The 21,689-nt window shown below is 33.3% G+C and overlaps 2 protein-coding genes across 2 annotated transcripts; one reads left to right on the top strand and one right to left on the bottom strand.

Annotated features, from left to right (window-relative positions):
- Positions 1-1,318: 1,318 nt before the first annotated feature.
- On the bottom strand, positions 1,319-4,440 carry LOC120331619 (uncharacterized). The gene is made up of 2 exons (XM_039398717.2): positions 3,709-4,440; positions 1,319-3,444 (listed from the first exon to the last, which is right to left on the bottom strand). Exons 1-2 carry the CDS (start codon positions 4,380-4,382, stop codon positions 1,920-1,922), a joined length of 2,199 nt encoding a protein of 732 aa, XP_039254651.2. The 5' UTR covers positions 4,383-4,440; the 3' UTR covers positions 1,319-1,919.
- Positions 4,441-11,239: 6,799 nt separating this feature from the next.
- On the top strand, positions 11,240-16,007 carry LOC120331052 (uncharacterized). Its single transcript, XM_039398074.2, has 3 exons — positions 11,240-11,478; positions 14,582-14,699; positions 15,825-16,007. The coding sequence occupies exons 1-3, from the start codon at positions 11,388-11,390 to the stop codon at positions 15,943-15,945; spliced, it is 330 nt and encodes a 109-aa protein (XP_039254008.1). The 5' UTR covers positions 11,240-11,387; the 3' UTR covers positions 15,946-16,007.
- Positions 16,008-21,689: the final 5,682 nt, after the last annotated feature.

Below are 21,689 nucleotides of genomic sequence, written 5' to 3'. Positions count from 1 at the left end.
ACAGTGGAATCAAGATTCGTTCATTGGATTGAGTCTAGAGCACCAGTCTGTTCAGCAGTCAAAATGACTCAAGGAATCAAAATTCGGTGCTCCCGAAGTATGCGTACCAAAATGTCGCACAACCTGAACCCTGACCTGGTACACAACCTGGGTTAAGGTTGTGCGCCATCTTGGTGCGCATACTTCAGGAGGTCCCAAAATTCTTTATCAGTCCGCGGACATTCTCAAAGCAGATATTTAAGTCAGGACATGAAAGCAGATTTTTATTTGGTACGCAGATCACTGCATAGCCTTTAGGCACATTCATCCGAAGCTGTTAGACTAGCATACTAAAAATTTGATATCATCCGCGGCGGAGGGACAAACGACTTGTCAACGGGTGTTTTTGGTAGATATTCTATTGTTACGGCGACCACCGCCCAACCCACAGGCTCATCATTCCAAAACTGGTAGCCTAGAGCAGGGGTTCTCAACCTTTTTGTGTTGCGGAGCCTTTGAAAAGGTTGACTATTATTCACGGAGCCCAAAAATGAATGTTAAAATTGTTACTTTCCGATTAATATTCCTGAGTAAGTTAAAAGAACTTTACCTAATTTAAACTGTAAATTTGACACTTGGCAAACATATTAATAATAAAGGGTCGAATCTTTTCCCTTTTGACATTTTTGGAAGATTTAATGGGCGCTCATAACGTTCGCGATTGCATTTTGTTACAATTGCCGATTGTTTTCGTCAGCATGGCGTGTTTTTAAACCTTAAACATCTTTACGCCGGTGTTTATTCTCCCTAAATCGAAATTTCCTTTGGCATATACATGTATTGTTCCACAATGAGGACAATAATTGCTTTTTTGTTCTCGTGGGAAATTATGTGTTCAATGTGAAAAACATATTATGGTCATCGGCGACGAAATGTCAGTATTTTGAAAAGTATTCGAATAGCTCGCGGAGCCCCTGGGTTTCTCTCGCGGAGCCCTGGGGCTCCGTACCGAGCACTTTGAGAACCTATGGCCTAGGCCTAGACTGACTACAAAGTTGGATATCCGCTACCGTGAATAGCAAAAAAAGTAACATGACCTGACATTGATTTGCGTGTATCAATCTTTACACCATAATATTACTTTTTGGCAGTTTTCCTGTCACGGGGGCTATTACCCAACCCATTTGGCACCAATCGTTGCTACAACCGCAAAATTTCGTTTTTACGGAACCACTATCGAACCTGCAGGTTCATCTGTTCAAAACTGGTAGCCTAGCAGATTACAAAGTTTGATATCTTGGCTGAAACTGCTTATATGCTTTTTGGCAGAAATCAGTACTATGAGGTTTCTGCCTGTCATTAGATGTTATAACATTAGGAACAATGTATTTTAATAGAAGAAAGCAACACACAGATATATTGAGGAAATAGGGTAAAATAAAACATGCAGAAATCAGAATTATAAGGTTTTTGCCTGTCATTAGATGTTATAACATTAGGAATAATGTATTTTAACAGAAGAAAGCAACACACAGATATACCGAGGAAATAGGGTAAAAGAAAACATGCAGAAACACATCTTGCTATTACATTGGCTTCAGTACAAATCATATAAAACACATAATAACGCTTTACCAAACATGCAATAAAAGTGCCTTTCGAGCTTATCTTGATTGATCCTCATTAGGCAAAACCATTGTAAACAATATATATATAAGATAATTCTCAATTAATCCTAATACTATTTTAAAATAACTATGTCGTGTACTACACCATTTGTATTAAATACACTTAGTATTTTCGGAATCAATCAAGACGTGAAGAATATTTAAGTTTTGGTCCTTAGATCTCTTTGCTCCACGAACGCCGCTCAGTTCGTGTCTCATCTTTTAACATGTGAGAGCCAATATGTTGTGGTGGCTAATTTTTTATCATAAAGTTCAAAGAGCATCGTCTTGTTCGTCGGCACTGCTTTGCGAGGATTCGTCGATGTCTTTCAACTTGTCGGATCTAGTGTCCAAGTGAGCATCTCCGCCTAACGTACTTTGTGATGAAGTTATCGTGCCGTCATCTTGTTTTTTTGCGACACCATTTTTGTTTGGAGAATCCACTTTTCTCATCACTGAATTGAAGAAGCGATCCGAGTTCACGTTAATGTGGAATGACTGAAATACAGAATCACGATTATTGTTTCTGCTTTCCTTTTCATCTTTCGCTTCCATGTCGACGTCTTTTGGTTGCTTTTCTTGTAAACTCGGCGTCGTCTTTGTAGAGGAAACATTTGGCGATTCTTGTGTTAGAATAGTTCCCTTTGTCGTGGTGTTACCGAATTTTGTATTCGTTGCGCATGAGGTTTTTGTGCTTCGAATCTTGCGCGTTTTATCACTGGCTCTCTTTTCCTTCGCTAAACTGACGGAACTTTTGATTTTACGATATAGTTCAGCTGTTGCCTTTTTGAAATCGCGATTTCGTGCACTATAAATAAAACAATTCCATAAACTGTTTGACATAAGAATTAAAACCGCTATGAAATCGGCTGAATTCATAGCTGTGTCTGCCCATTTACTAAACGTGAGAGGGTGAACTGGATCTATCTTTTCAATAGACGATGCAGTTATAGATGTTATAGTTGCGGGTAGAGCGCATGCAGTAAAAACTCCAACAATAATGGATAACGTTACGGTTAGTCGATTTTCTGCATCGCTTTCGTTCTCTTGGCTGACTCCATGCATTGCTATATTTCGTCGTTTCTTCGCTTGCTTTTTCACAGTTACATATACCATGATATTTGTGATCCATACAAGTAAAAGAGGAATCAAAAATACTACAATGTATAATATTAGCACGTATTCGCCACTCATAGCCAGTAACATGGTGGAAACCAACCCATATCGAAGATTGGACATCAGAGGTAGTAACGAAAAAATTATAGCTATTGCCCACATTGCCAGGGACAAGCGAATAGCAATTTTCTTTGCACGATGCCGGCGGTACTGCAAAGGTCTGTGAACAGCCAGCAGTCTGTCAAATCCTGCTAGCATAAGAGTGTAAATTGACACGAGGAAAGAAATAGTTGTAACGCAACCAACTGCATACAGGTACGGTGTGTCAAAGACTAGCTCAAAAAAGCCAGTCGTTTTGTTCACCGTTATTCCATCGCGACCGTGCATAGGTACTTTCGTCCAGTCGATCAAAGGATCTGAAATTTCCGGCAATTTTAGATGATAGACTTCTCCCATCTTCGCTGTACCGAGCGTTATTTTGGACAAACTAACCGCACATGTTGGAAGAACAAAAACTCCAATCAATAAATCCGCCGTTGCCAACGATATCTTGAACACAGCCTGACTGTTTTGCAACTTTGGTGTAGTGCTAAATACAACAATAACGACGATGTTGGCCACGACGACAGCAATTCCAAGTAAAATTACTACCAACATCATGATCACGAGATTCGCTTTACACCTAATTGAATAAATAAGTGAAATTTAATATTTGACATTGTGAATTCCTTTTTAATCTATTATTATCTCTTTATGATGGAAAACTATAACAAAAGATCTATATTTTCTGAATAGTTTAAAATAAATTATTATCATTGTGCGTAGTATAGCACCAGAATTACTATTTATAGAGTACTTCGTCAAAAGTAACTTTTCAAGTATTCGGTTTTGCTAATTCTACCTTTACAATACTATTACTAGGTATTTTGATAATTTTTTTACTCACCATGATGGCATACAGTCGTAAATTCGAAGTCCACCTTCTCTTTCAACAGCAGATTGAGAAAATCCACACCAAACCATTGTGCAAAACGGAATATTCGGTGTCATCATTTCCAAAAAATCTCCAAATCCACCATGTGGTGGTTCAATCTGAGCGGCTTGTATGCATGGTTTGACTAGATCGTCTATATCGATAGTTGCCGGGTCAAGTTGGGCAACGAGATTATCCCAATCCGTGCTTACATCCCCGCTTGTGGTTGTCTCGTTTTCTGGCGTCATAGACGTCATTGAATAACTTGTTGTTAATGTCGACTTCACCACCTTCTGAACCACGGGTGTACATTTCTTCTCCAATGCAGTTTTATTGCAAAATTGATCGTAGGTTAGTTCCAAAAATTCATTAAAAGCGTACGGACGGGTCTGACACTCTTCTTCCAACTGAGGACATTTCCATGTTTTCAAAAGTTCCATGTGGCGCGTAAGGTAGTATCCCGCATAATACCAATATTCTTTGAATGTCGGCACTTGTAGGTCACAACAATACATCTCAATCTCCCTCGAAACAAGTGGCAAACCTCGAGAACAGACGATTCGAAGCTGTCTTATTTGTTCTTCAGTCTGAGCGTTTGTTCCGTAAAGTACGAGTAACGTGAATATTATTCCAAAAACTGGTCTCATCGTTACTTTTAAGCATTAAAAACTAAGAGTGCATACAATATTACTGTAAAAACATGTTAATAATATTTAATATAAGCAAACAAAAGGAAACAATGAGTTTTAAATTTCACGAGGCTAACATGAGATATAGAAACATCATTACCAGCACAGCGAGTCCAGGGCGTTAATTAATATACCATTGTACATGAATACGTATGAGAACAAATTATGATTTCCGCTAAACATAGGATTTGCGGCAATTAAATTAATTCTGAATGTATCATAAGGGTCGTTTTTATTTGCGTCACCGGCGATTATTTGCTTAACATTTGCTAAACATAAATACTTTTGAGGCAGAGAAGTAACACTTTTCGAATGATTACTTCGAATGATAGTTAATCACAAAAAAACAAAAATCAAATACTCAACATGAAATTTTCAAATATTTTGACAGTCAAAATGATTAATACTGAAATTTCTATTAAGGTATTATTAAATCGTTATATTAAGTATATAAATTGGGTTTTCAGTTCTTAAACAGATTATATCACTTATTCTGGCAAGCGTAACCTAGTTCTTGGTTTAGAATTCATATGCACTACAAATAGCTATTCCCTAAAGAAAGTCTTTACAGTGTTTCCGAAGTTCAAATGTTCAATCTTTATACATAATACTATAGCCATTGCTCAGTAATTTAGTCCAGTCTTACTGGCGCAATTTAATAAATTTGATAGGCTCGTGCTGTGGAAAATAGAATTTGAAATTGGGTTTCAATTCATTGAATGCCATAATGCTTATGATGAATTGAAGTTTGAAGAAAAATATTGCTAATGGACTGGCCCTAAATTTAAGATCATATTAGCGTTTATTTTTAGGTCAAATAACAGGAAATCTCAATCTGTTTCAATGATTAATTATAAGTTTGCACGTAACACTTTTTTGCTTGTTTTATTAATAACTCATGTTTTGTGTTTTACTATTTTCGGCTCATAATTAATTAATTTTCTAAATTCTATAAAATTTTTAATTTAAGTTGTACTTTAATTTCTAACTTCTACCTTCCGCGCTTTCCAAAAACGCTTATCTAACCACTGATGTGATAATATTACCAGATGAAAAATCAGCACAAATTATTCTTGGTATATCATATTGGCATCGTCAAAACACCTTGCAATGCCTGCTGCTTCTTTATGAACGTTTACGGTCGTAGCACACACAGCACGTACATGTTACATATATGGAGGAAGGCAAATAATTCCATGTATCAATTTATGTAAAAAAGAGATTATACACCCGGAATTCCACTGCAACGAATACCGTTAGTTTAATTCTTTCCGTTGCACAGCTTTACAATAAACCTTACTAAATTTTGTTAACTTTTAATAATGGTCTCAAAATATTTTCATATTCAAATGATATCACTCCACCTGTCTCTTTTCAATTGGCATAAACTATAATGATACATATTCATGACGATTGAAAATACATGGTTCTGTCCACACGAGACAAAAATGTACTGATACACCACATCTAAAAGTATATAAATAATGCTTCAAAATACCTCGAGTCAGTATTTATTTATTTTTCGTTTCGTTTGTTGGCAGTTTCGGTCAGATTTTTGGTGTTCCTACGCATCACGTAAGATCGAAAACACGTGAAAAAATATTGCACGATTCAACTTGGGAAGACTGAAAGCATTTTCTCCCAGTTGCACATTTTTGTGCAATAGAATTGACTATATTAAATTTTTTTTTTTTCATTGATTTCATATTTTAATCCTAAGGAGAATAATGTAACCACATACTGATATATTTTATACACTCTCAAAAACTAATTATAAATTGAATTACATATGTTATGGAATAAAAATAATTATATTCCAAACAACATTCAATTATATTTTACGTTTATTTGAAATACTAAATTGAAAATAAATATTCGCGTATGAATTGAATGCATTATTCGACTTAACTGATACGCATGTATCAAACGAAGAATGTATCGTTTGCTTGCAAGAGGCGGCCAAAATCCGTGCTCTCGATCTTGTATAATGTAATACTTCTAAAGATAATACTTTAAAGAAAAGTAACTAACAATCTTAACCGAAATTTATTGTGTTGTTTTTGGTACAGTACCTACGAGGGTTACTTTATTTCGCATTCTTTTTTAATCAATCAATGTTTATTCTAAAAATATTAACACGGTTAATCTCCCAGCTCATTTTCAATGTGCAGAAGAAGAAAACGATTACTTATGAGAAATATTCTTATTGTGAGTCACGTCTTGAAAGCACTGTATTACGATTCTGAAAGTCGAAATCATTGAAGGTATTTTATCAGTGACTAGACTTAAAATCAATTGTTTTGTCCCTAATTGCTCAATTAATGCTTAAAGCCTTCGACAATATAGCTTAAAGCTTTGATAATTATAATTTTGGCATATTTTCAAACGCGTATTGATTCCTATTAGAAATCATACTTTATATTTTTTCTTAATTTTATAATGACAAATACAAATCTTCATATTGTAACAGATTGTTCCCTTTCCTGACTTTTCCCACCCCTATTCCAACATTTCATTACGTCTATCTTACGGAGACATCTTCATTTGACTGCCAAGCTCAACACTTACGCTCTTATATACTGACGCATCTAAATCAGATAAAAAATAAATCTATTTTTCGAATCCTAATTTCATCTGGAAGGATTTCAATAATTAATTTGCTGGAAATTTGCATAAAAAACGCATTTTCAAACTAATAATTTTGTGAGATTTCTCACGCAGATTTCCAGCTCTAAATGAATGAATCATTTGTCGCATTTTGGTTTCAAAGATATAAATTTAATTTTGGATGTATATTATTATACCTGTTGGACTATCGAATCGTATACTCTATTTTCCACATAACCTAATCCATTTGTTATGGGGAATGACGAAGCAAAAACAAAGTTCCGACCGATACCTAGCCTTTTGCCCGTTTAGAAACTCCAATTCAAAAATATTACAAATAAATATTATACAAAGTAAACATTTAGAGCTTCAAACACCAAACTCGGGGGCAAAAGAATTGTAGGTATATTTATCAAAAAACAGCTACACCATCATGCAGAAGAAACCAAATATATACCAAATCTCCCCGATGCACACTATTCATTCAAACAATCCCGACTAAGAACTTCTTATATGTCATATCTAAAACTATTAAAATACGCATGCAACAATAATTTTCTGCTAATTGTCTATACTTTCTCCATTTACAGCTTTGAAAGCTTCTAAACTAGTTTGACGTCATTTGATAATGAGGAATCTAAATTTGGTTGTGAGTTAATGAAAGTTTTGTTGTCTCCGTACTTGCCAACTTTATTTAACATCAAGTATTTTGGCATTACATACGTCTAATTTTTGCATATATCAAAAATATATCTAAAAATAGATCTGCAACGGCGGTGAAAACTTTCCAATAACATTCAGATTGGTAAGAAGAATGTCAAATTTAAAAGTTTATACAACTACGTTCATGAGCTAATTCTAACTAAAATAAATTTTAATATGTCTAGGAAAGTTCATAGTTTTCTAAGTTCCACACTATAAAATATCAGGTTAATGATCTAATTTACAACGAAGCTCCTAAACCTACAAATGCACATAAAAAGTGTGCCCAAGACGAGAAAACGTTTTGATATAAATCATCATCCAAAAAAAGCCTATGGCTAAATAAGAAGAATCTCATTGAAGTCTCATTGAAGTATCAAGAAAAAGTAGATTGAAGTATGACATTACCATGACGTATGCAAGTGAAACTTCTGTGTGTATTAGGCAATGAGAAGCGGATATGACAAGTAGTCATGTGGTTATTTCATGATGGAAGTTTAATTGATAGGAATAGAAAACAACAGTTGAAATTAATAAAATCATGTTCAGACAGCAACACAAAGATATCGATTTAAAATAAAAATCATACAAATTGATAAAGAATCAAATTCTAATTTTAGGAACAGAACAATCATACACAGCCTAATGTATATTCAAAAATCCAAAAATTATCTGAGATTTTTATGTAGTGCGGCGATAATACTGAACATACTTAAAAGTACATATTTTCAAGTTTATATATATAAAATTTACCACAAATCTGGCTTTTGGTATGCGGAGTTGCTTGCTGAGTTACTACACAACTTACACCGATGTTGATGCGGTAATACGGACTTATACTAATACAGTATAATAACTCGAGCCTGCGTACATGCTATACCAACCAAATCATTCTATTTGGTCTACACGACAAAAATCTTGAATCAAATGATAAATGAATAGTACTCTAGATTTGTAAGGTAAATTTCCTTTAAATTACAAGTTCAGGAAAACTAATGCATATAACATGTCAGCTTTGTATACACACCTACTATATGAGAAATATTCCATTAAACATTATATATTCCGCAGAAATATCACCACGTACACATAAGATAAAAAAGTATTTTAATTCTGTTTCTACTTGTAGTTTGTAACTGAGTTACTTGATCTAGGAATTCTGAAATGCTTTACTAGCGCAGTGCATTGTTAATCAAGGTGACAGCTCCTAAGTGCAATTGGTGGCAATTATGCATGTCCAATTACCAATATTATCCATTAGAGTTTGACTCCGTTTTTGCATAAGTAATGACGTTCGTGCCAAATGCATCATTGTATGGCCCGCAAATAAATATAACGGACCAATTAATTGCAAACAAATCACAAGCAGAAATACATTTGCAAAACAGTCGCTGTGTAGAAGATAGTTATATAAACGATGTATAAAATGTAATCAAATACTTTGGTATTGTAATATCGATCATTATATGCTATTAAATCAAATATAATACCATGGCAGTTCACCGCCTAGATTAGTGGTTCTCAACCTTTGTTCTTCAGTGGTCCACTTTAGTTGCACAAAAAATTCTAAGAGAAAAACTACAAAAAAAACTTTTTTTTTTACAAAGATAACACTTTCAGTTCAATAATTAAAATGGGAATAACCACTCAGTAGCATAAACAGTATCATCATTTATAGCTAATACAATCAAAGTTTAAACCAATTTGTCAATTAATTCAGCAATTTTAATAGGTCTGTGGCCCGCCTGGGAATGTTTCCGTGGTTCAGAATTGAGCCATGGTCCACTGGTTGTGAACCGGTGGTCTCTAGATGAAACCCAACGTAGTCGGCAACTACTGTCAAGTCATATCAGATTCTACAGACAAATACTTCATTATCTCGTGATATAATAACGTCACAAAATTGATGTAACTCATTTATTTTTCTAATAATTTTTTTTTACAATAACATCTCTGCAATATATACAAGTGATAAACACATTATTTTACAAAAACATTCTTGTAACTCTTACAACTTTATCGTGTGGCACCAAAAATAAATACTATCCGCCTATACGAATAAATAAAACAATATAATTTTATCCATCCATAGATTTTTTTTCTTTTTTTATATACAAACGACCTTCGTTTAAAAATCCCATACATTAAATAAACGTGCGTTCCAAGTATGCAGATCTTCCGGTTGGCATTTCTACCTCATATGCCAAGCGTATAAGTCCAAGTTAACAAAAAAAATCAAACGTCAAACGCGGATTTTCAAATTTAATAAAAGAGCTTTGTTGAACGCAATTTTTTTTTCCAAATTATTGACAGACCTTTTATTGTAAAAGCATATAATGAATATTTCACGATTTCCCAGGCTTTCTGCTACCTGAAAATATGCCACATTATGCAATATGTATGCATTTTGACAAGAATGTAGCTTGAAAAACACGGAATCACAAGATGAAGTTGCGCTTTACAAACGTTTTACTAAGCACATTTTATGATGATTTTGGCATGAAGAATGAGATAGACTAAATTATAGAGTTACTAACAACAAATCTTTGTCTCGAACGTTCCTTCGAACAAATTTGAAATTATTTTAATAAAAAATAATTAAATTCAACGCCTCAAACACTATCGATCAAGGTTACATTTCTTATGAGCAGAACTTATTTTTCAGACATCTCTAATTTATTTTTTTAAATCAATTCCAATCTACCATCTTAGCAGTAAAAATGCTTTAAACATGCTTATCTAATTAGTTCACCGACTCGCAATTTATTTTAACATTTTTACTTGGCAGTCAATATGATGCATTGCTGAATGCAACTTCCTAAAAAGGAGGCGACAAACGAAATTAAATGGATGGCAGTCTGTCAATTATAATATCAGAATGGATGAAAGCCAAATGTTGTCATGCAATATTGGCTTTGAAGTATTCAAAATGCACAAAATATTTGACAAAAATATTTCAAGTTGTAAGACGAGAAGAGTGTAGTTAATCATTTTTTTTGCTTTGTCAATTATCCTAGCTATTCCAGAGATATTATTTTTGGAACTACAATTTTTGATAAGTTATTTTTGTGAAAGGTTGTGGGTTGGAAGTTGGTAGACGAGAAAAGTGTACTTAATCATTCTTCTTACCTAATCGTGTTTCAATCCGCATAGTATATATAATATATCTGTTTCAATGGGAAAGTATTATGTTTCAATATTAAATCTTACAACATAAACCTATCTAACCTCTTGTTAGGGTTAATGTACGATTAAAAATAGCGCGTGATTTGTATTTATAAACTGATTCGATACACACAATATTCAATCAAAATTCCAAGTCTTTAATAACCAAATAACAGATTGACTCTGTGAAAAAATAGAAAATTTTGATGAAGAGCCAATCATTCATAAAGTGCTTCATTCATCTTTTCCTTAGAGAAATCATGAATAATTCAATTCGATTATGATGTAACAATAGACACTTTAGTGTTAAGATATTCCCTGTTATAGTTCAATTTAACTTTTGGATAATAAATATTTGATGATAGACGCTAAGATACACTGGATCTTCAATAGGGCGTTGTATTAGATGCTTAGTTACATGTTTTTCGTACAAACATGTTGCAGGGATAATTCATTTTCTTGCTAAGTTGCGCCTTAACTTGACACGGCATGGCGAAGAAAGGAAAAGGCGATAAGAAAAAAAAGAAAGGGGGTGGTAAAGTGGCGAAAAAGCAGTCCAACCAGTCAACACAGCAAGCAGGTACGCATTATATCATAGCACAAATAAATATTGAATACCTAATTCATTAGACTTTGGCTGTTATCGGTGTTGTAAGCCTTTAAAGTACTCGAATCCCATCAAAATTTGCGGAAAATAGAACTTCATTTGTCACTATCAAGTATTCCATAGATACTATATTACCCGATTTAATATATTTATGATGACCGATATCAGTCGATGCCAGTATGATGAGATATAAAATAAAACGATACGAAAGCATTTGAAAACTTAAGTCACAAATTTACTAGCCACAGGCAGTTTCGCTGGTAAGTTCAAACTGATTTCAGACTTAGATCATCGCCGTATACTTTGTTTAATTAAACACTATACGTTCATTAATGTTAATTCTGTAATTTGATGACTGCACATGCACAGTAACCATGACTTTCTATAGCATCGATATATTCGTGCTTTAATAAAATGATATATTAAAAACATAATATTGGAAAAAGCGTAGTAGCTACAGTCGCCATATCCCACCTTAACTAATACCTTTAATACCTAATATGTTGAAATGCCCAGGATATTTTGCATTGACAAAAATGTAATAAATTTGTCTGGAGATAAAACGCAGCATAAGTAACAAACACAAACAGACACTTTACCATTCTTAATTTGTTAAAGTTTTTCATTCATCGCTTTGCTACGTCTCGTCTGAATTTATGACGCACGATGCACGTTGTCAATCATTCAAATATACGACTTGTATTAATAAGTCGGAGTCCATTTAATATTGTAAATGTATAACTAGATTTAGTATTTAGCTACCGATATCCACTCGGGACATGCAAACTATTTGGAGGGTGAGCCATATCGCTAATGGTTTTAAAGCGGAAGCGATATCCAGATAATGTGTTCAAACAACGTTCACTTAGCCCTTTATGATTTTGGCGTATTTTGTCCAACCAATGCAAATCCTCACAAAAGATCGTAACACCAATGTATTACTTTGTTTGGCAAAAGATGCTTTAACACTTTTGGTAATGAGTTCATTTCAATTACATTATATGATCCAACAATAAAAGAAGTTGATCGATATATACTTTAAATCATTTACAGTTAACCGTGAATAAGTGACATTAAAATTAACCGAACATTACATTAGTAAATACAGCGTGACAGACCGTTATTTGGCAGCATAATGACACAATGATGGATTTAAAAATAGTCGGTTTCGGTTACAGGCAGACAGACAGTGAAACTCGTTTACTACAATTATCCTGACTGATGAATGCAAGGTATATTTTTGAAAAGTCAAATAGATCGTTAAATTCTTATTCCAGCTAAATTTTGTTATTCGATCTTTGTTCTTTGACTCATATACCGCGGTTCGGTGTTTCCCCATCGTCTCTAATTTGGGTCAATATTGATTGCTCTCGTTGTTAGGGAAAAGTGTTGGTTATCTTTTGGTAAAAATCAAATTAGACTAATCCGCTAAACTAAAAATGCTAACGAGATTGATAGATTTTCCTACCTATTTCTAAAATTTGCGTTCCGCTCACCCGATTTGCTCGTTTGGGAGGTAATAATTAGAATCCTAAACTCTGAATATGAAAAGGTATGAATAATTATGGTCACGCCATTGACTAATATTCAACATATCTCATAGAAGAGTTACCAACTACTGTGGTTGGATCGTACAATAAACAGCAATCTAATGAAACAAACTTACGATGCCAAATCATTCACCATTTAGTATTACGGTGAATGATATAATCATTGTAAAGTCTGATATGTAATTTGTATGTAATAATTGGAGTCGATTATTATACATTTACCGGTGTGCTAATAGCGACTGGCTTGTAATACACATACCTAATGGGCGCTGTTGAAAGATTTTATTCTCATTGCATTAGTGAAGGATTTCTCAATTCATAACCACGGGTCTTCACCCTATTTTTAAAAGGATAAGATTGTTTGAGAGAGAACCTATTACGTTAAATGTTACATAGATATTACAGGCTATATTTATAATTACACCAAATCATGATATGTCAACTTTTCTAAATGCAAACCTATGATTTATGAGACTCATCCGAGATCCGTGAGAAAATGACTATAAGTAGCCTATTTAATTTGAATTAAAAACTATATTAGAACTGCTTTATATACACGCCTTAGTTACTGAATTAACATATTAAATTCCATAAACGCATTCATAAATCTCAATTCTCTGCCTCGATAGCTACGTTGATACTCGCTTGCACAAGTTACAACCTCGAATAGGCATTCAATTCCATCCCTCGAGACCAGATTTAAGTTTTTAAATAATCACAACAGCAATACAATTTAGAAGATGACGTTTTTTTTCACTAAAGGCAAATGCATTACACGTTATGTTACAAATACGTTAATAATATTTGACAGTAAAAAATGAAAACTATGAAATAATTTATAATTGAACATTACTAATATGGATTCTAGTTACGAGATTACGTCAAATACACTGAATCGTTTTTAGCAATGCCAAAAATATTTTGCCACGAGTTGTTGTCACTTTATTAATATAAACCATACCCTTTAAACTTAAAATAAACGTAACGAAGTCAATCCAATAAATTAATAAACATAAGAGGGTACAGATTGTTCCATATTTAAACATAGCATTAATATATATTGTAAAAAAATCATGTAATTCCTACTACCCCCGACTTTGCTTGTTTTACTTTTTAGTAGGCTAATTTATCCTCATAAATCTATTGATCAAATTCAAGATTAAAAACGTGCAGTCTATTCAAGTTCATATTCAAATGGAATTCTTGTTTCAAGAAATATGAATATCACGTATAAATACGCAAAACATACATCACATCCTTTTCGTTTCCTAATCATACTAAATATTAATTTGTTTAAAATGTACTCATTTATTGATTATTTAGAAGGTGCCTAAATTCATTAGACGTTACGACACGAAGATACACACTATGACTAATTTTTAAATATAAAAAAGGTATATCTTGTCTAAGATATAGTCTTGTGTCGCTCAGCTGTTGATCCGTTCTTAAAATTCTATAATATTTACATACGTATTAGACACCATTTCTAGATACTAATATTTGAATCTGGCAGCCTTCCTATTTAGATGGAAACAATGGTATGTCGGACGAGGAACTAGCTAAACTTTTGGAATTAAAGAAATTATACTGGCAGGAAATGCATCGACAAGCAGTATTTTTGGATATGTCACACAACATGTCGAGGTAAGCGCACTTTATATAAAAAAAAGATACCGGCGTTTTTATCATCGGTATATACTCCATGCCTACAGGCTTTTATTTTTTCGCGATAGAATGTACAGTACATTTCATGTTTTGAAGTTTCAACACGTACACCTTGCAATTAAAATACAAAAGTGTTGCGTCACGTATCATGACGTCACATGTATACATGCCTCGGTAAATATGGTTGTTTTTGGCCCTCAGGCGCCGTGAAAGCATTATTCCCGGACGTACGATTGGGATGATTTCAAAGATATAGTGCGCGAAGATGCTTAAAAATTTATAGATCAGACGACTGAAAAATAAATTTCTAAATACAAAAAGAATAAATTTATTTAAAATTAAAATCAGTGTAAAATACCGTGACGCAGATGCTGTAAATCTTATCTTATATCATATCAAAAACAAAAATGTACGCAGTCATGTTGATGGTAAACAACTTTTAAAATATTAAAAATGTAATTGATTGAAATGTTGTTAATGCAACATGAGTATTGGGAAAAGTGGGAAAGAGACACCGAGCTCAAAAACAAGAAATGCGGTCAATTCAACATTGAATTTATTGCGTTGATAAAAAAATCCTTCCTTAATTGCAAACAAAGTTTATGTAGGTCGTAAAATCCAAGTTAAATTAGTGTTTCATTGTTAGCATATTCTAGAATCTCAAAAAATTGTGGAAATTTGAGTTTAAGATAAATTGTAATGCATTGAAGATGACGGTATATATATATAAGATGATGGAAAATATCCAAAATCACGAGATCGAAACTCAAATCGCTTGTCGTCAAACACGAGTCACAGTTCAAAGCTAGCACACACATAATCATTGAGAATCAAATTCGAAATTATAATATCTTCAAGAAACTGTCAAGGTAAACGAAAAAATAAGCTGGGAGTTTTCCTAGCTTTTAAGTCTTTCGACGCCAAATTTTAGCTTTCCTATGTTTCTTGTCGTTAATTGCCAAATATATCCACAAAATAATATGATCATATTTGTACAAATATTGCATGGGTAGGAAATATAAATTAAATACAAATAAGAATATCTAATTTTATATATAAATAAAATTGTATACTTTTATTCCATTGAACAAATTCATATTTTAGACCGTGGATTGAATCTTACTTTCAAGTTATTCCTCGACTTGTTTATGGAATTCCAATCGGTCCCAAAGAAGAAGGTGGCGGAGGTAAAGGAAAAAAGGGGAAGAAAGGGAAGAAGAAATAGAATTTTTATTTGCTATATCTACCGCATATGATTATTATTGTATTACATATCTTATTACCTCAGACATATCTTATTTTGTTTGTGAGAATTTCAACCATATCGATGAAATTTTAATATCACCCACTGTCTCAAGTTTCATGATAAATCATCGATGAAAATGGTTTATTTTACCAAGATACGTAAAATAGCCGATTAGTGACTTCGATTTGAAATACAATGCGAATCCGAGAGTTGGCATCCTCCCGCACCCGATCGGTGCGATATGCCTAGCCAAAAGTTAATGAATTTGGACGTACAAACAACCTTACGAAAAGCTTTTATGATAAGATGTCTTGAGAACGAACCAAACAAGAAAGATGCAGAAATAATTCCATGAAATTTGGTAATCCCATTTATGTCGGAGTCTGAAAACGGTTTTCCATGTCGGTCGATAACATCATATTCATGAAACTTTGTGGTATCTTAAGATAATTATAGCGGAATTCGATTCCATAAACGACAGATAACAAATGACGCACATATTTCTGTGGTTTGACTAGGTTTCACCCACATTGAGGAGAAAATGAGCTACACCTGCCTAATGGCAATATGACATGAGTTTATTACATAGGTAATATACATTTTGAGTTTTGGTCGTAGTTGACTAAATATTTTTCAGACTCTTATTTTAGTTTTATTAAAATTCAAAAGCAACTTGTCGGATTACTCAATCATGAATATTATCGATATAAGGTTAATAAATTCGTTCATTCTAAACGGCCGTTCAATCACTATATATAATATTACCATTACTCGAATGGAAGAACGAATGCAAACACACACACTCATCATACTTTCATATATTCTGAATTTTCTCGCCTTCTGGACCCTTTTTATTGCAATACAACAAGCGTTTCGGATGTCACGCAGTAAACAGCGCTAAGTAAATTTCAACGTAATTCCAATACAAAAAATCCAATACGAAAAATCTGTCCGATTCTGTGACCGCCTCAAGACTTCATGGTATAATTATGAATGCAACAAAGATGTCATTAGAGCAACTTTAATCTCAAATTAGAATATATTTAGCCATAAACGTACAAATATTTTAGCAAACGACTTCTAATTAAGCAGAAATCTATTATGATTGTTCTAAGTAAGCAATTAAAGCACTGTAATGCATTAAGTGTAATTGTTTTATTGTATAATTAAATTGTTTAGAATTCAAACATTGGAATTTGAAATAGCGGGAGTCCTATATTTATTTTATTGTTCAAATAGCTGGTCCTTCTGTAACATTCATTCGCCAGTGAAGCACGCGATTTATACAAATTTTAATAATCAATATTTACAGAATATCGGCATAAACACAGATTATATAAAGGCAGCGGGATGCATGGTATCATATTGAAAATGCAAGAATATCAACACTGCAATTTTCAAATCTGGAAATATTTCGGAAAAATAGAAATTTAGCAGCATTCTGTTTTACGAAAACTGAAATATATAACAACGAATCTAACTTTATGCAATAAAAACTGAATCTTATTCTTCAAAATCATACCTTGGATTAATGTTGAAAGAAAGAAATTGAAAAAAACAGGTATAGAGTCTGGCAAATGATTCTGTATGCATAAGCTAAATAATAAATATTTATTTCGTCGTCGAAGTTATCTCGTATATCACTGAATAATCGCGTGTAGCTGCTGTTATATACATTTAGTATTGCTCTCATGTATGATGTACCAAGTCTTTTGAGAATGAATTTAAACTAATATTCTTTCTAACTGCAGTTGGTTATTGGAATTTTAAAGAAAATTCGAACTCAAAATTCGGGAATATATATGGAGAATGTGGTTACGTGGCGCAAACTAAAATACTCGTTCAAAGCTATCTCTCCCAATTCAATTTCAAAGTTATGTATCTATGTTTTTAATATATATTGTAAGCAAATAATCTCTCAACAGGAATCTGCTAATACCGGTATACACATTCCTTAAAGCTTTATTTATGCACACAAGCTCACAAATCCGACTGCTACAGTTGCGGGTAAGGTTCTTGAAAGTGTGATAGTATTTTGTAAAGCATGTTGTAAAGTTATATGAAGGAACTTTGCAGTGTTCCTAATGATATCCTTATTAGTTCTGAGAACAAGTCGAATATGTAAAAGAGTATTAGTCCCCATGAACGGAAATCCACTGGGATTATTACTAATTGAATGCACTGGTGAACTAATGTGAACTGCATTCAACTTTCCTGTTTTAAAATACGTTTTTCACTCGTTTGATTAACGACCAATAAAATGTCATTCTAACGTGTGCTTCAGGTGGTGTGTATAAGTATCAAATCATGCCTATATGAAATTACAATGAAGTTAGAAATGAAGCAAGATTTGATCGTCAACTCAGACTACTAAATTATTCACACTTTTAATACTCAATTTTCTTTTCAAATTTAAATATTACTACAAGTTCAGTTAAAAATAATCAATTGAAAGGTAATATTATATATATCACATATCTGTATTACTTTGCTGTAATCAATAATACGGAAAATAATGTACTGCAATAAAATATTGCTACCAATAAAATTTTTAACCTATAGAATTAGAATTTTGGATCTCAGTTTGTACGTATAATAAATGAATTATTGCTGTTGCCAGAAGCATTAAAGCTATGTAACTAATTTATAAAGGCAGATAAGTACGTTTGATGCAGTATCAAATAGAAGTTAAGCATATTTATATTGCAATGACATACTCACCGCAAATAATAAGGTGATGACAAACAGTTCTATTAATAAAATAAAACCTTAATTGAAAGTGTTGAGTTACATTCACATGGCCAAATGATCACGAACAACTTCAGCTGGGAATATTACAGATATATTTCGTTGTTATACACCACCACCCGGAAAAAGACTCTCCATTTTTTACAAATTCCAAGTCATATCAAATTTTACACTGCCGAAGAAAAACAACTATTTTATTTCATTGAATCAACTACAACAAAATGAATCTTTGGTCAGATGTGAGCTCATTCATAAATATAATGAATATTATTTCCTGCTACTGGGCGTGATATCAAGCAACGACAAACTCATATACTTTGGTCACCAACTATGCGTTGTTGGTCGATGTTCAGACAAGCATTCGACAAGCTATGTATAATTTAAGGTTAGGCATTTCGAATCGAATAGTAAGTTATCCGAATCGGTTCAGACAGAGATTTCGAATCACCACCATCTTGTTTTTATTTGTTCGCCAAGAGTCGAGTTGAATTCCTCAATTTTTTTTTATTGAAGCCATATTTTTACAGTGCAGTTCTGACATATGATCCTTTTCTTCCTATAGTGAGGTTCTGGTGAAAAATGTTTCTTATTGTGTGTGAACGCTCAGCGAATGGCCTGAACGATGGATTCTATGTTTTCAGCAATTTATGTGTGTATTGAGGACCTAATACAATAAAAAAAGTCACAAACAATTGCATATCTTCAAAGTACTCGAGATTCGATTCGAAAAAAATATTCAATTCTGGAATCATCGGGCATTCGAAAATGCGCAGCCTTAGTAGTATAATTTCCACGTATCTTCCTGATGACACGATTTTATTCGGAATATTCTTCAAGTTCTTTTGAAAACATTTCTCATTTTATGTTTGGCGATTATTCCGAAAACCTTGCTATTATACCAGAATGGCTAATATTATCATATGTATTGATTAGACTTGAAGTCGCCACTTTATGATTACAATCAAATAAGTACAACAAATTTGTTTTATGGTCGATCTTTCCTTACACACACACACATATATATATATATATCCATTATGAAATTATATTAAAAAAATGGCAGCTCCGAGTATGTGATTACATCTCATTTCAACATTATGTGTGCATAGGACAATCATTTCCGCAGCATTTGAGAAACTCTCGTATATATTTATCATAATATTCTGCAATTAGTTTATATCGCATTTGAAAGTTTTATTTTTGACAAAGTGTATCAAGAATAGAATTAAAGTTTAATAATAGTTCTAATGTTATAAAAATTCCGTCATGTTCACATTTGTTACAAATATCAAAAATTGATTAGTAATCAACACTGAAGCCAATTGGCCAGTATCTGAAATTGTTTCATGGCAGATAGTAATTAGCTTAAAAGTTGACATTTTCGTCTTAGATTTGATCTTTCGTCTAGATTTGAGCTAATGTCCTCCAGTTACAATAGACGACAAAACGGAAAATTTTCGATTCAATAATTTTTTTCTTTGGTTCTCACAGAGTGCACGAAGCTGATTAAAGATAACTTTGGGGACTCTCATAGTCATGCCTTTTAAGTCTAATGCATTTCCAAAACTTTGTGTTATAGTTTTCTTCCAATGGTGTTATGAAATTTTAATTTAATACAAGCAAACGTTCAAAGAGTAAAGTTTAGACGATAATGTCAATTGTTAATGGCTTCTATATGTGTTGAAAACCTTACTGCGCGTTGTTATCTTAAAAGCCTATATAGAAGAAATAGGATATAGAGTGCTTTTTTCTAGCCCCCCATTTGTACAAATTACCATTCACGTCCGATTTTAACATTAGTCAAAGACAACTATACAAACTCAATAAGTAACTCCAGTATAAAATCATGAAAGCGCCAATTGCTTCATGCAGGATTTTAAATAGATTGCGTGCAAACTGTTGTAGGTTAACGAGGCAACAGCTGCCTGATAACAAGCTTGCGTTTGCTACAACCATGTAATTTTAGGTCGCAAATTGTTTTTCGTTGTGTATAATAGAGTCGAAAACATGAATTAAAAATTTATTATTGTGTAGAATATATAAATAAATCAGATATGGCGACAATTACACACAAGGGTTATTTCAAATTCACTGACGGTTAATTCGAATGACGTCACTTGAATATTAAACTGTTTTGAAACGTTCCGGATTTCAGTTCATGAAGTAAACTTAAGGATTGTTTTACCGAATTGTTGTTGCGATGCGAGGCCGTTGTTGTCGTTTCTGCCTTCAACTATAGCCTTTCAACCTTTTATATTCTCAGCAGGTGAATTCTGCTAATTTTCCATCTATACTACCCGGCCGCATTGTTGTGCATCAAGTTACCTTGGTTTTTAGAAAAGTTACGCAATTCCTTTATCAACGGTGTTATACAAAACTCTGAAGTCTATGGAAAATGGCTGGCTATAAAATTGTGCTCACTAGTTAGTTTGAGTTCCAGTATCAACTATACCTAATAAAAAGAGCTTTATATCAACTATACCTAACAAAAAGCCGCACAAAAAAACAGCACTTTATTTCCAAATTTAGCAACCACCCATTTTGAAGCTGTACTCTCAGTCAATTTGGGCCAGTTCAGAATTTAGATAGGAATGACTCTAAATGTTACAGGAAAGGCGGACTAAATTATAGCCCAGTCGTGTTGCCGAAACTCTGAAGGCCGACGAATCTTACCAAGAGGGGTGAATGGTTCACAACATGCCTATAATTACGTCAACGATGACCCTGTGGCGAGTGCTCAACGGGTATGCGAATAGACATCTTCCTTTCGTACTCAAACTATCGTTCTCGAAGGCGAGTTGTCCAGGAGACTACTTTGTTTCCTCCTTTGTAGTTTTTCAAATTACCAGACCATATAAAATTTCAGCCGAAGGATGTCGCGGACGAGCACTCGTCGAAAAAGGCCACTTATACATATCCAATTCGTACCCGTATATTATAGCATCGACTTGTCTTCCGCTTGACAACCATTCGGC

This window comes from Styela clava, chromosome 6 (assembly GCF_964204865.1).
Source record: "Styela clava chromosome 6, kaStyClav1.hap1.2, whole genome shotgun sequence".
NCBI classification, from domain to species: Eukaryota; Metazoa; Chordata; class Ascidiacea; order Stolidobranchia; family Styelidae; genus Styela; species Styela clava.
This window is presented reverse-complemented; position numbering and strand designations above follow the sequence as displayed.

Coding starts and splice junctions, on each gene's coding strand:
- LOC120331619 (XM_039398717.2), bottom strand. CDS start 4,382: ATGAGACCAGTTTTTGGAATAATATTCACGTTACTCGTACTTTACGGA. Junction 3,445..3,708: donor TACGACTGTATGCCATCATG/GTGAGTAAAAAA, acceptor TTATTCAATTAG/GTGTAAAGCGAATCTCGTGA.
- LOC120331052 (XM_039398074.2), top strand. CDS start 11,388: ATGGCGAAGAAAGGAAAAGGCGATAAGAAAAAAAAGAAAGGGGGTGGT. Junction 11,479..14,581: donor CCAGTCAACACAGCAAGCAG/GTACGCATTATA, acceptor CTTCCTATTTAG/ATGGAAACAATGGTATGTCG. Junction 14,700..15,824: donor ATGTCACACAACATGTCGAG/GTAAGCGCACTT, acceptor TTCATATTTTAG/ACCGTGGATTGAATCTTACT.